The 14,856-nt window shown below is 48.8% G+C and overlaps 1 protein-coding gene across 4 annotated transcripts; it reads right to left on the bottom strand.

Moving 5' to 3' along the window:
- Positions 1-679: 679 nt before the first annotated feature.
- Positions 680-14,620, bottom strand: TAF6L (TATA-box binding protein associated factor 6 like). Of its 4 annotated transcripts, none has more exons than XM_081841668.1 (11): positions 14,534-14,620; positions 12,479-12,665; positions 11,537-11,623; positions 9,877-10,027; positions 9,306-9,356; positions 8,614-8,708; positions 7,506-7,580; positions 5,703-5,923; positions 4,323-4,455; positions 2,976-3,104; positions 680-1,566 (listed from the first exon to the last, which is right to left on the bottom strand). In XM_081841668.1, the coding sequence occupies exons 2-11, from the start codon at positions 12,623-12,625 to the stop codon at positions 778-780; spliced, it is 1,878 nt and encodes a 625-aa protein (XP_081697794.1). In that variant the 5' UTR covers positions 12,626-12,665; positions 14,534-14,620; the 3' UTR covers positions 680-777. The 4 variants fall into 4 exon arrangements, with proteins under 4 accessions (XP_081697794.1, XP_081697795.1, XP_081697796.1 ...); XM_081841669.1 differs by lacking the exon at positions 14,534-14,620 and adding an exon at positions 14,479-14,511; XM_081841670.1 differs by lacking the exon at positions 14,534-14,620 and adding an exon at positions 14,139-14,194.
- Between the last annotated feature and the right edge of the window lie 236 nt (positions 14,621-14,856).

Genomic DNA, 14,856 nt, shown 5'->3' with positions numbered 1-14,856 from the left:
ATGCAGGAATCCTGCCCACAGGCATCCCTGGGTGGACTCGGCCCAACAACCTTTTGGCTAACGGCAAGACCCACTGTGACGTCAGTTTATTAAAAGATCAGGGAAATAAAGGGCTCCTTTATTCATTTTCTCTTTTGGTAGGGGAAGGGGGGGAACAGAGCCCCCATTCAGAGGAGGCTGAGTATGTCCTCAGTGCCTTCACAAGCAGACAACACCTAGAGCAATCTTGGCCAGTGTGTGGTAGCTGAGGCTGTTGGGAGTTGTAGTTCAAAACAACTGGAGACCAGCACATTAGTAAAGGCTGGCCGGGAGCCTCGCCCCAAACCCAAATCCTTCCCCCTTCACAGTTCCAGAGTTGACATCTTTGTAAAACCAGCGCTGCTCTCCTGCCCCCAACCTCCCACACAAACTGTGCCCCTCAGAAGAAGCAGAGCTGATAAAAGAGAAGTCCCAAATCGCCAGGAATAAAACACAAGAGGTCACCGCTCTACCTGAGAAAGGCTGTGGCCCTAAAAAATGGCATTGCCTAAAGATTAAGAGATGGCGACTATAGGGGGAGGGAAGCCACATGGGTGTATGATTTGTTTTCTTTGTTTGGTTATTCTTTTGTATTTTTATTTCTAATTGAATAGTGTGTATCTTTGGGGAAAAAAATTATATATATAATATATATATATAATTATATATATATATAATGACATTGCCATGAAGGGCACATGGCCCAGAAGGGCTGGGTGCTGCTACTGCTGCTGCCGCCACCACCCTGGCAGGTCCCTTTCAGAGAGGCAGGTAGAGAGAGTATTCCGAGTGGGCCCACTTCTTCGCTGCCTTGGTCCTCCCGATCATGGGCAGCTTCTGGGTGTAGCGGGAGACATGGCCAGGGCCGTGGTGGTGCAGGAAAGAGGTCTGGAAGAGGCGCCCCTGGCACCGCCTCTCCGCCTGGCGACCCGCGATCAAGAAGCTGAAGCGAGGTGGCCCCTGCGGGGAGAAGCGGCACTTCTGAAAGACGTCCCGGACGCCCAGGCGATACCCCTGCTGGCGAGAGGCACTGCGCGACCGCGCCAGGCTGGCAGGGCGCTGCAGGGGGGCCCGGCTGGCCGAGAACTCCCCACGGGGGCTCTCCTCTTCCCGCGGGCTGACGGTGGCGTTGGCCGTCAGCTGGGGCATCTTGCGGGCTGTCTCCCCGCCCCCAAAGGCTGGCGGCTCCTTTTTGGCGTCCACCACCTTGGGAGCGCTGGCTGGCAGCGGCTCGGCCGGGCACAGCCCCGAACCCGTGCCGAAACGGGTGGCCAGGCTGTCCCCAAAAAAGTAGTACAGCTCCTGGTAGATCTCGTTCAACGAGGTGGTGGGGGGGTCCGTGGAGATGCCCACACCGGCCTGGGGCCCACCGCTGCCCAGCTGGAGCAGGTGGCTGGCGATGCCAAAGCCAAACTCCACCTGAGGGTCCTGGAGAGGGCTAAGCCAAGGGCATCCCTCCCGCGAGCGCCCCTCTGCGCCGGAGCCTTCCGCCTGGACGGGCGCCGATACAGCCTGCGCCTTCATCTTCAGGAGCCGCTCCACTGCCACCTGGAGGAAGGGAGGAGGAACAGCACATCAAATGAGCATTGGCAGTGGGCAGAAGTGGGCTGGCACATAATGCGCTCGCAGGCTAGGCCTCATGGGGGGCGGGTTACACAGCGTTTCTCAAATCTGGGTCCCCAGCTGTTGTTGGACTACAACTCCCATCCCCCTGACCACAGGAAGGTTGGACTATATTTTGCAGGCCGAGATTTCTCAGAAATCACCCCTCCCCTCATTCGTCCCTTTTGAATTTGCTTATAGATTTGGATTGAAATATGAACAACTAAGGGACAGATCTCACATCTTTTGAGAGCAGCCTGGGCCTCAGCTGCCAAGTTTTCAAAGCCTTTTGATCTCAGTATGTGGGCTATTGGTTATTCCAACTCTTAACAAATCACCCTTCTTGGAAAAAATCTCACATAAGCTAAAAGTGTCCAAAGGGCTTGCGATTCCTTCTTTGCCATTTGGTTTATTTCGTATACAAACACAGCAGCTCAGGAGTGTCAGGTCGCACAGGTCTGTGCAAACGTCTAGATTTAGCACAGTTTAAGGTTACTTTTTCCATCTTTTTTCAAAGTATAGAAAATTGTAATTGTTCTGATTTAGATCAGTGGTTCCCAAATGGGTGGCGCCATCCCCTGTGGGGGGGGGGCAGTGGAATTGCCTAGTGGGGTGCTAAGAGGAATGGGGTGTCGGGGGGGACTGGAGGTGTCAATGACTATCAGACTTTGAAAAGCTGCTGTCACAGGATCAAGTTAATCGATTTTATTTTGCGTAATTCATTAAGATAACACGTTTTAATTGGATTTTGAATAAACACGAATTGTTTTTACTGTTTTGGGATTTTATTGTGCTTCCTTAGTGGCTCATGCAAACTGTTATTGCAAACAGTGCTTCTATGGAGTGGAGGGCGCTGGGGATGAGTTTATGGAACCAAAGGGACGGTGGCCCCAAATACCTCTGGATTAGACCATGGAACCCTTTGTAATAATAGATCACACACCCTTTTCCTCTTCCTTTTATTGATGCAGTAAAATTGTGTGGCTGCGTCCTGTACAGTGGTACCTCGGGTTACATATGCTTCAGGTTATAGACTCCGCTAACGCAGAAATAGTGCTTCAGGTTAAGAACTTTGCTTCAGAATGAGAACAGAAATTGTGCTCCGGCGGCGCGGAAGCAGCAGGAAGCCCCATTAGCTAATGTGGTGCTTCAGGTTAAGAACAGTTTCAGGTTAAGTATGGACCTCCAGAACGAATTAAGTACTTAACCCGAGGTACCACTGTATTTCCTTACTGGCAATAGCGACAACCTATTCTTATCACCCCTTTCTTTTTTTCTGTAACCCTGCTTGTTGTCAATGAAATTCAATTTTAAAAATGTAAAAAGTATCTCATACGGTATCAGCAGGGACTTACCAGGATGGCTCCATAGACTTTGTGCCCATCAGCCTTCACCTGAGCATTGGACACAGAGTAGTCATCCAGCACGGCCTGCAGGTTTGACCAGTAGGTGGAGAGGTGGGGATAGAGAACCCTCTCCACTGCCTGGGTGAGAAGAGGCGGAGAAACAGAGAGACAGCACAGGTCAGCTGTGCTGGTCACTTGGCTGGGGAGACACAGCCAAGAGGAAGACCACTGTAGCCCCTGCATTGGCCAAGCTAGATCACTGCAGTGCGACTTACATGGAGCTGCCCTTGGGCCTGGTTCAGAAGAAGCTCTGGCTGGTGCTGAATGGGGTGGCCAGACAGCTGATGGAGGCACCTGCCCAACAACACAGGTCACCAGTGTGGAAACACATGCACAAACTGCCCATCTGCTACCCCATCAAGTACTACCCTGCAGGTTCAATGTCCTTGCATTAATTTACAAATCCCTGAATGACTTACATCCAGGATACCTAAGGGACTGTCAAAACCCTTATGTCAAAACCCTTATATTCCAGCTTGATCACGGACATCATCTGCAGGAGCATTGTCGGTCATTTCCTGAGTGGGGAAAGCTCATTTGACAATGACAATAAACCTTTAATCGAAACAAAATACCATATTTTTTGCTCTATAAGACTCACTTTTTCCCTCCTAAAAAGTAAAGGGAAATGTGTCTGTGTCTTATGGAGCGAATGCAGGCTGTGCAGCTATCCCAGAAGCCAGAACAGCAAGAGGGATTGCTGCTTTCACTGCGCAGCGATCCCTCTTGCTGTTCTGGCTTCTGAGATTCAGAATATTGGGTCTTGTGGTCTGGTGCGTCTTATAGAGCGAAAAATATGGTAATAAAAAAATCCTTCCAGTAGCACCTTAGAGACTATCTAAGTTTGTTATAGGTATGAGCTTTCGTGTGCATGCACACTTGGTATCTGAAGAAGTGTGCATGCACAGGAAAGCTCATACCTATAACAAACTTAGTTGGACTATAAGGTGCTACTGGAAGGATTTAATTTTGTTTCAACTACGGCAGACCAACACGGCTACCTACCTGTATAAATAAACCTTTAGTGTCACTGGCGCAGTCTGGTGGAACTCTCTGCCACTAGGGATCCAGCAGGCTTTTCTGTGCCAACTGCTGAAAACTTTCCTATTCTGTCAGGCTTATGCAGGCAGTTAAGAATACATTATTTCATCTACGGTTAGTGGTTTTCTGATTTTAACTTTTCCATATGGTTTCTGTTGTATGGTTTTATGTGCAACTGATGCAAATGGCTCTGATATGGCTCTGATAGGGGTATATAAAAAAATGTAATAAATAAAATACAAGAATGGCAGTTACCTTCCATCCCAAGGCATGTAGCCCCACAACAGCCCCATAATGGGAACAGAGCGGGCGGACAGGATCGGCCAGCACTTTCTGCAGCGACAGCAGGATCTGGTGATATAGGCCGCTCACCAAGTCACCATGAGTCCTGAAAAAGATTTGCAGTGTATGCAGCATATATCAATTTATAGCAGAAGCAAAAGAAAAGGTGGGGGGGGGGGACGACAACAGGCAGGTCCCTGCCCCAAGAAGCCTGCAAACTAGCCCACCCAAGAGAGTCTTCTGAAATGGCTTGCTTAGTGAAGCACTTTTCCTTACTGTGTCTCCTCTCTCTTGGGTGGGCTGGTTTGCAGTGGAATGTAGTGTCAGCCTCAGCTATATAAACCTGATTTGTCAGACAAGCAACATTTTAAAACACCTTTATTTGCAAGGCACTCGTTTGGGCACCATTGTTTTCTGCTTGTCAAGAGTACAGATTCAACAGGGTTTGTTTGTTTTGTTGCTATTTTATTAATGTTGCTAATATTGTTTTATAGATATGAATGCTGTCGTACTTTGTGAATCCTATAATACAATTTTTGGTGTAACTGTGATGTTTAGCCTATCTTTTAGTTGTTTTGTTAATAGTGTTACATAGATGGAAATTGTTTTATTTGTGATTTGTGATTGTTTACTGATGATTTGTTGTGTTCTATAAAATTTATGCTGCATTCGTGATGTTCCATTATGTTATTTTTATCTTTCATTTGTAAGCTGCTTTGGGATTTATTTGAATAAAAAGCAGCATAGAAATAGAATCAACCAAGAGGATGCTAAAAGAGTTAAGGAGATTTTCCTCTCCGCGGGCTTGCTCAACCGATGGGACAGTGCACGTCTAGATAAAAGAAAATATTTCTTCATGGAACTCGCTCCCCCAGAATGTCAGGGTGTGTGTATTAACCACTGGCTTTGGTGTGGCAGGAATATAGCCTACTGCCAAGGGTCATGTCTGTTCCTCTGTCCATGATTGCCTCTAACTCTATCCATGAGGCCAGGCATAGGCAAACTCGGCCCTCCAGATGTTTTGGGACTACAACTCCCATAGTCCCTAGCTAGCAGAGCCAGTGGTCAGAGATGATGGGAATTGTAGTCCCAAAACATCTGGAGGACTGAGTTTGCCTATGCCTGCATGTGGCTCCCTTAAACTTGTCGATGACCGAATGTGGCCCCTGGACTTTTGCGCTAGAAAAAAATAATCAAATTGTAGCATTGGAAGGGTCATCTGGTCAAACCCACAACTGGAAAATCCCTGACAGGCCACCTGTTAAAAAAAAAAAAGCAGACTCCACAAGACATTTCAATAGGTGACATCCCAAAGAGGAGGCTCTCCCTGCCCCAAAGGAGGAAATGGCGTACCAGAAGATGTGTCCCAGCAGCATGGCTGCGTAGTCACGCAGGGTCCAGTGATCATTGAGGGGGTTAATAGAAGCCGCCAGGGGTTCCAGGACGCAGTACATGACGCTGGCAATGAGGCTCTTGACGTAGGAGCCCAGGCACAGGTAGGGGTTCTGGATGAGGCTCTTGGCCACGTGCAGAAGGCGGTTCAGCTGCTCCAGGTCGTGGCTCACGGACTTGACCTGCGAGGGGATCCAGGAGAGGAAAGGCAGTCTCAGAAGCCAGCCTCGAACCAAGCAGAGGACCTGACCGTACATCACCCTCTGGGCAGCCCTCGGGCCTTAGCTGACTGGCACACAGCCTCTCCATCAAGGGTGGGCACCCCTCGCAGCCTGGAGATGCCTTCTTTCCTATCTAACCTTACAGCGGTTGTAAACACAACCTCCTTCTCTCACTCCCACGCACAACGTAGGCCCCAAATGTCTGAGGGGCGGCCTTCTTTCCCACAGTCCCTCCTAGATGTTAAGATTAGCAGAGGGGCCCTCTTGGTTGTTCCACCCCGCTAAGAAACTCAGAGGGTCAGTACACCTTCTCTGTGGCAGCCGCAAAGTTGTGGAACTCCCAACAGAGGTGAGCCCGGTGCCTTCACTACACAGATTTCGGCAAATGTTGAATATGCAACCTTTGGCACCTACAGCATGTGCTTTTAGGACCCAAGTTGTATTCTTGTAAACATAATATGTTTCAACTGTTTTTTGATTATGAATTTTACTTTTACCATCCTTTCTTCAAAAAAAGAGAAAAGTTTTCCTCAGAATTTTCAATCAGATATTTAATCTGGTTAAATCAAGCATCAAGGTATATTGATACATCAGCAGAAAATAAACTAGGTTTTAAATTGTTGTGACCCACTCTGGGAACTGCTAATAATAATCCATTCTCACACATAATAAGCTTCGGGTATTTGAAGATGACCATCATCCTGTCTCCTCTTCTCCAGGCTAAACATCCCTAGTTCCCTCAACTGTTCTTTACAAGATGCTGTTTCCAGGCCCTTTATTGTTCTGGTTGCCCTCCTCTGAGCACATTCCAGCATCTTGTGAGTGAGCTGAGGTTCACGCCAGCTTTCACAGAAAGTGCCACTCCAAAGAACACCTACAGGTCTCATACCCAACCGAGTGGGAAAGCCTTGTGCTGGTTGTTGCAGAAGCCCTTCCAAAGGGGTGGGGAGAAACTGGGCACTTGCCACTCAACTCGGCCTAGGACCCTCGTATCTACGGGACCGCCTCTCCTGGTATGCCCCACGGAAGACCTTAAGGTTCATAAATAGTAACACCCTAGAGCTCCCGGGCCCTAAGGAAGTCAGATTAGCCTCAAACAGAGCCAGGGCCTTTTCAACACTGGCTCCGGCCTGGTGGAACGCTCTGTCTCATGAGACCAGGGCCCTGCAGGATCTGATTTCTTTCCGCAGGGCCTGTAAGACACAGCTGTTCTGCCTGGCCTTTGGCTTGGAATCAAATTGAACCCTTCCCCCTCTTCCTTTCTCCTTCCGTGATGGAACTCCTATTTGGGGACTTCCCTGGCTTTTTTCTGGCCTACGTAGGACCAGTCTGGATAGTTGGCCTTGGTGAAGACTTGACATTTTCATCCCCCCAAAAGTTTTTGATTTGAGTTTCTACTGAAATGAGGCTGCATTTTAATGTTGTATTTTAATCTTGTTTTTAAGTTGTATTTCAATCAATTGTTAGCCACCCTCAGCCCGGTCTTGGCTGGGGAGGGCAGGGTATAAATAAAATTTAATCATCATCATCATCATCAACTCACCCCGCTCACAACATAGACAAAGTAAGGCAGGAGAGCTGCGATCTTCGAGTTGGTTTGCAGGTCCTGAAGAGCCACCTGAGCAGGAGGGAAGTGGAAAGGTGAGGGGGCTGGAAAGGTGGGGGGGGCAGAGGGTGGTGTCCTTGGATGGGTGAGACTTAATTCTGCCTGGTTAAAGCACCATACTCCATAAGAACATAAGAAGAACCTGCTGAATGGCTCAAGCAGGCCAGCATCCTGTTCTCACAACCAGATGCCTGTGGTGAAAACCGCAAGCAGAATTCAAGCCCCAGAGCCCTCTCCCTTCTTGTGGTTCCCAGCAAATGCTATTCAGAAGTATTGTTGCCTCCCGACAGCAAAGGCAGAGCATGGACATAATGGCTAATAGCCATTGATTGCCTTCTCCTTCATGAATTCATCCAATCCTCTTCTAAAGCAAATTAAGTTGGTGGCTCCAATCACGGCCTCCTGCAGGAGGGAGTTCCACAGTTTATGCTCTGTGTGGGGAAAAGTACTTTCTTTAACCTGTCCTTAACTTTCCAACGTTCAGCTTCATTGGATGACCACAAGTCACGAGAGTGCTTGGTCTGACTCATAGCTGAATACTGATTCCCAGTTCATGCCCACTCCTTTTCCCTTCCAGAGGAAGTAACCATCAATGGAGTCAGGGCCTGTTGCATCCTGGGAATAAATGGAAAGGGCCTCGCTCCAATTAGGATGGTGTGAAATAAGCAAGGATATAAGAAAGAACAATCATACACAAATAGCCCCTGCCAGCTGGGGCTAATGGGAACCATTGTACTAAACTACTACTGAGCTAGGTTCAAGGCTCTTGTATTATTTATAAAGCCCTGAACCACTTAGGTCTTTTCTATTCCATGGTTGGCAAACGCTGGTCAGAATGCACTTCCAAAACTCCAGGCCGCAAACCCAAATGCTCCCCAAACCACTCTCACCACCACTTTGCACTTGACCTGTCTGAGGTTTCGCCCAGACCAGAAAATGTCTGCTTCTTCCTTTTTATCCACCCAGCACAATTCTGCTCTCTGATTCCACCTGTGGCCCCAGCCGGTGCTTTGACTGCTCCCTCACCCCTCTGCTCATTGCCCACCTTCATCAGCTGGGGGTCGTCCCCCAACACAGCCCGGGTCACGTGCTGGTAATACTTCAGCAGGTCGTCTGTCAGGGCTGAGACGGCGCTGGGCACTGGAAGGATGAGAGGGAGAGATTTGTGGGGGTTGTAGCAAGTGGGGGAAAAGGAAGCAACCAACCAACAAACAGGGTTCCTTTCAGAAACTGCAACGTGCTCCAGGTGGGGCTTCCCTTGCGCTTGATCCGGAAGCTGCAAAACGCTGCAGCACAATTGCTGACAGGAGTGAGGCCTGAGGTTTATCACCCCAGTCCGGCACAGTTCAGCAATCCATCGCTTCCTTGTCGCCTAGGCCCATGAAGCAGAAGGTCGGGGCGCTTCAACTGGCCACACAGAGCCAGGGCATTTTTCAACCTGAGGGCCACATTCCCTTCGGTGTGACCTTTCAAGGGCCATGCGCCACTATTGAGCAGGTCCTAACATACCTCACAAACTTGTTTTTGCAAGGCAGAGGGGGGAGAAGAAAGACATTGATTTCCTTGGAGGAATGGTGGGGTATAAATGTAATAAACAACAAATTACAAAAAACAATAACATTAAAGCCTGGAATTCATGGGGGGGGGAGGAGAAGCAGGATCATTATTATTATTATTATTATTATTATTATTATTATTATTATTTCAAATAAATACAACTAAGCAAACTGTTCTTACCAGAGCCTTGTGGTTCCAAGTTTCCTTTCCCATCTAAGTAAGAAACGTGAACTAGAAAGAGAGGAAAGAGAAGAGGGTCCATGGTTTAGCTGCTCAACCCAGCCTTGGACTACTGCAATGTGCTGTGTGCATGGGGCTGCCCCCTTGAAGGAAACTCAGAAACTTCTATTCGTCCAAAATGCAGCAGCCAGATTACTGCCTGGGGTTCCATTTAGATCTCAAATAATCCATTGCTTGAAAACAACTTGCACCAGTTGCCGGCCCTTTTCCAGGCCTGATTCAAGGTGATCGGTTTAGTACTTTAAACCCGAAGCAACTCAGGCCCCAAATACCAAAAAAGACAGCCTCCTTCCCTGCAGATCCTCTCAGGTGCCAAGGTTGGTGGAGGGGCAGAGCAATTTTGGCACCGAAGGCGAACCACAAAATGGCGGTCTCACCCCCAGGACATATCTACATCAGGAACAAGAGGGGAAGACAGAACTACATTGGGATCTGCTGCCCCTGTGGACCCTGGTGCCTGGGGCAGGCGCCTCACCCCTTTGCCCTGCACTTCCCACCCCATGAGGCCTACCTCTCACAGCTGCTTCAGCACAGCCCTTGGGGATGTTGGTGGCCAAAGCCAGCTCCACCAGGTTGACCTCACGATCCTCCTGGAAGTACAGTTCGCCATCCTTGATGGCACGGAATGGGAGGGCGTCCTGAGAGCCATAGCCACACACCGCCTGCAACAGATAGGACACCCTCAGTTTCTCAAGGCCGCCAACCTTGCAAAGCAGCCCCAAGAGCACCAGACTCTCTCTCTCTCACACCCACCCACCCACCCACCCACCATTTCCTAACTGGCCTGCCAACCAATTAAAGAGGACCCCTTGAGGTGGCTACTAATCTGCCTGGTTTTAGTTGATAACATGAAAGACTTGTTAGGTCAGGCCAATGGCCCATCTAGTCCAGCATCCTGTTCTTACAGTGGCCAACTGCTTTTGGGAAACCCGCAAACAGGCCCCGAGTGCAAGAGCCAGATCTCCCATCCTGTGGTTCCCAGCAAATGGTATTCATAATAAGAATAAGTTTTATTTATACCCTGCCCTCCCCAGCTAAGACAGAGCTAAGGGCGGCTAACACCAGGTATAAAAACAATTGATACAACATTAAAATGCAGCCTCATTTCAGTAGAAACTCAAATCAAAAACTTTTGGGGGGATGAAAATGTCAAGTCTTCACCAAGGCCAACTATCCAGACTGGTCCTACGTAGGCCAGAAAAAAGCCAGGGAAGTCCCCAAATAGGAGTTCCATCACGGAAGGAGAAAGGAAGAGGGGGAAGGGTTCAATTTGATTCCAAGCCAAAGGCCAGGCAGAACAGCTGTGTCTTACAGGCCCTGCGGAAAGAAATCAGATCCTGCAGGGCCCTGGTCTCATGAGACAGAGCGTTCCACCAGGCCGGAGCCAGTGTTGAAAAGGCCCTGGCTCTGGTTGAGGCTAATCTGACTTCCTTAGGGCCCGGGACCTCTAGGGTCTTGCTATTTATGGACCTTAAGGTCCTCCCCGGGGCATACCAGGAGAGGCGGTCCCGTAGGTTCGAAGGTCCTAGGCCGTGAAGGGCTTCAGAAGCATTACTGACTGCAAAGGGAGAGCACAACCACTGTGGCTAGCCGTCATTGATAGCCTCCATTAATCAGTCCATGAATTTGGACATCCAATGAATCTGATGGCTGAAAGATCAAAGAAAATACTTCTTCGCATAGAACATAGTTCAGCTACGGAACTTGCTTTCACAAGAAGCAGTGGCGACCAACAGCTCAGGTGGCTTTATCCATGGAGAAAATGCTAATCAATCCATGGCTGCTACCCATGATGGTTATCCTCTGCCTCCGTTGTCAGGGGCAGTAAATGCTTCTGAATACCAGCTGCTGGAAACTGCAGGACGGAAGAGGGCTCTTGTGCTTGGGTCCTACTTGAAGGTTTCCCAATAAGGCACCTGGTTGGCCACTGTGAGAACAGCATGCTGGACTAGTTGGGCCACTGGCCTGATCCAACAGGAGCTTGTGTTCTCACGCTCCTTTGCATCTTACGTCCCTCCAGCCTGGGCAAAAGCAGCATCCTAAATCATTTTAACTATCAAGGAGCTTCCTGGCTTTTAGCTGCCGCCAAGAGGGAAGGTGTCCAGAGAGGGGTCCATTTGGGGCCAGCCAATTTGCCCAGTTCTCAAGAAGGCCAGACCTCCCAGGTTCACCTCAACATTACTCCAGCGCAGGGCACGATTGAAGTCCTCTACCGTCAGCTTTCTCCGTTTGGTGTGTTTCATGAACTGGGAACTGTTCTGAAAGCGAGAAGAAAGAACATACAAAAAGTCACATCAGATGAAGTCAGGTCCTGGGGATGTCTATCACGGTACTGTCTGCTCCAGGTGTGCCCCCCTCCCCCACTGTGGACCTTCAGGCATCCTTAGACCACAACAGGTTGGGGCTGATGGGAATAGTGGTCCAAAATGACCATGCTGCCCACAACTGATGGGAGTTCAGGTCCAAAATATTTAAAGGGAACCAGGTGGAATAAGCAAGTGAATGCACTTTCAGCATACATTGTTAGTTCCCTTGGCTTTTATTACATACATATCTGCATTTTTAAAATTTATAATTTTTATGTCATTGCAGGTTTGATTTCATGTTTTAACCTAAGGAATGGGGGAAATTGGTAAAGGTAAAGGACCCCTGGCAGTTAAGTCCAGTCAAAAGCATCTATGGGGATGCGGTGCTCATCTCACTTTCAGGCCAAGGGAGCCGGCGTTTGTCCACAGACAGCTTTCCAGGTCATGAGGCCAGCAGGACTAAACCACTTCTGGTGTGATGAAACACCGTGACAAGTGCCAGAGCACACGGAAATGCCATTTACCTTCCCGCCACAGCAGTACCTATTTATCTACTTGCACTGGTATGCTTTTGAACTGCTAGGTTGGCAGGAGCTGGGACAGAGCTCACTCTGTCACAGGGATTTGAACCTCCAACCTTCCGATCGGGAAGCCCAACTGGCTGATCAGTCACCAAAATAGTGTCCTATTGGCAAACTGGGGCTGGGAAGGAGACAGGTTGTCAACAGTAGGAGGGATGGAGGGTGCAAAGCTGGCCCCTCTGTTTCCCAGAATCCTCAGGACTGGACCCACTAAGGCCTCCCTCACCTGAGTGGCTTCTCGCAGGCGGTAACAGACATCTTCAGCCAGGAGGGAGGCCACCTCGTCCGTCAGCTCCACCCCGGTGCTCTCAGCCATCAGCCGCACCGACTCCCGTGGGATCTCCACAAAGCGGCGCTCCTCCCTATCCGACATGGCTGTGGCAGCTGGACAGGTAAGCAGGCTTCACTGAGGCCTACATTAAAGAGAGGTTGAGCATGACGCAAGAGAGAGACAGTGGGGGTGTAGTGGTTAGTGCCAGACTAGGACCTAGGAGTCCAGGGTTCAATCCCCACTTGGCCTGGAAGTTCACTCAGATAACCTTGAGCCAGTAATTGTGTCTCAGCCTAACCTACCTCATGGGGTTGTTGTGGGGATTAAATGGGGAGGGGGGATTTTATTTACTTATTCGATTTTGCACAATTTATACACTGCTTGACTGTAATGGAAACCTCAAAGAAGTTTACAGAAAAGAGTAAAACAAGACATTCAAGATAAATTTACAATAGTTTAAAAAACATACAAAAAGTTAAAACAAATTGAAATTCACATTAGCATTTCTAAGCATCTGGGAAGGGTTAGAATGCTTTCAGCAGGCACTAAAAAGAATACAGTGAAGGTCCCTGTTTGGTATCAGTAGAAAGGCAGTTCTAAAAGGTAAGTGCTGCGACACTAAAAGATCAAGATCTTAGAAAGGCCGGACAGGTATTATGTGGCACATTTTTTGCCAAGCAAAGCAGTCAAGTGGGTATATATGGGGCATATGAATGTGACCTTTGTCAATGACAATGAATCTATCTTTTTTAGTTCTTTTTACTTCATAAAGTGTATCTGCTGCTTGATTGTAGAAGAACCTTCAGAGTGGTTTACTAAAAATAATCTATTATGCACGTATATGGTCCCAGCTTCAACTCCCAAAGTTGGGCTGGGTTGAGATTTCTTGAATGAAACCCCTGACAGCTGCTGCCAGTCAGTGTAACAGACAATTCTGAACTTGACTTGGTATAAGGCAGCTTCTGACCTTCCTAACACCTTGCGCAGTTTTAATCTGGCCAGTGTCTGCAGTAGAACTGCATCTGGGAACTACCTGGGCTCCACCATAGAAGCAAAAGGAGTGGGGGGGGGGGAACCTCAAGAATAATAATAAAAATTTGGGGTCTTAAGTTACAGGCTACGTATGGTATGAAGGCACACCAGGCCGCCATCATTCTTCCACCAAAGCTGGGCATGGTCTATTTACTGCCTGATTGTGAAATGGAGACCCCATCATGTGATCCACATCTACAATGCCGTGAGCGGCAGGAAATGAGGAAGGTGAGGTATAACGTATTGTAACCCAATCTGGGACCTTAAGTACAAAAGAGCAGCCTGCTGGATCAGGCCAGTGGCTCATCTACTCCAGCATCCTGTTCTCTCCGGGGCCAACCAGATGCCTGCTGTAGGAAACAGGCTAGCCAGCTCTTTCCCTTACTGTGGCTTCCAGCAACTGGTATTCACAAGGATCTATGGCATAGCCATTGTGGCTAGTAGTCACTGATAGCTTTATATTCTATGACCTTAATGTGTAATAAATGAACTATTCGATTAATACTACTACTATTAATACTATCACCACCATCACCAAAAGAAAAAAACACAGCAGTAATAAATGTAAGGAAATAAAACAAACCTCTCCATTATCTCCCGCCTCCCAGTCGCCATTGCCAAGCTCCCTCTTCCCGCCCCCCGGCCCGCCCCCAGCCCCATAGGGGTAAACGTTCATTCAAAATTGGGAAGAGATATTGGAGGGAAAGGAGAGCTGGATCCTTGAGAGGATGCGCAAATAGTTTCTTCACAAATCTGTACAGCATGAGACGCTTGATCTCAGGGTCGTGAGTTCGAGCCCCACGTGCAGCAAAGGATTCCCGAATTGCAGGGGGTTGGACTAGATGACCCTCGGGGTCCCTTCCAACTCTATACTTCTATGATTCCATAATTGCATGCGAGGAGGTGGGGGGAACGGGTGCAACCTTAGAGCCGCCGCCCGGATAATAGAAAGCGGCAAGTGAAGTGAAAAGGAGTTACCTGCTTCCCAGCTCCAAGACCTCTGCCTTCTCCAACCACGCCTTTCTTTGTGGCTCAGCCAATCAGCAACAGTAGCTCAGCGAGAAGACGGCCGCGCAGCTCACCAGAGCTACTATTGGCCCCGCTGTCGCAGTGCCTCGTCGCCACATGACAAAGTAAGGGCAGAAGCCGCCAGTGTTGCCAGAATCCTATCATGTGACAGAGCGTGGTCAGCAGCCCAAGGCTGCCGCTTAAAGGGGCAGCAACTCTGAAGCAGCCGCGTTTAAGTCAGCTGCGGCAAAAGCAACGGAGTTTTGTTGCGGCGACCCGTATAGTAAATTCTG

This window comes from Podarcis erhardii (assembly GCF_964252035.2).
Source record: "Podarcis erhardii genome assembly, chromosome: 15".
In the NCBI taxonomy this organism is placed as follows: Eukaryota; Metazoa; Chordata; class Lepidosauria; order Squamata; family Lacertidae; genus Podarcis; species Podarcis erhardii.
Note: the sequence above shows the minus strand (reverse complement) of the source record. Positions and strands in the feature narration are given on the sequence as shown.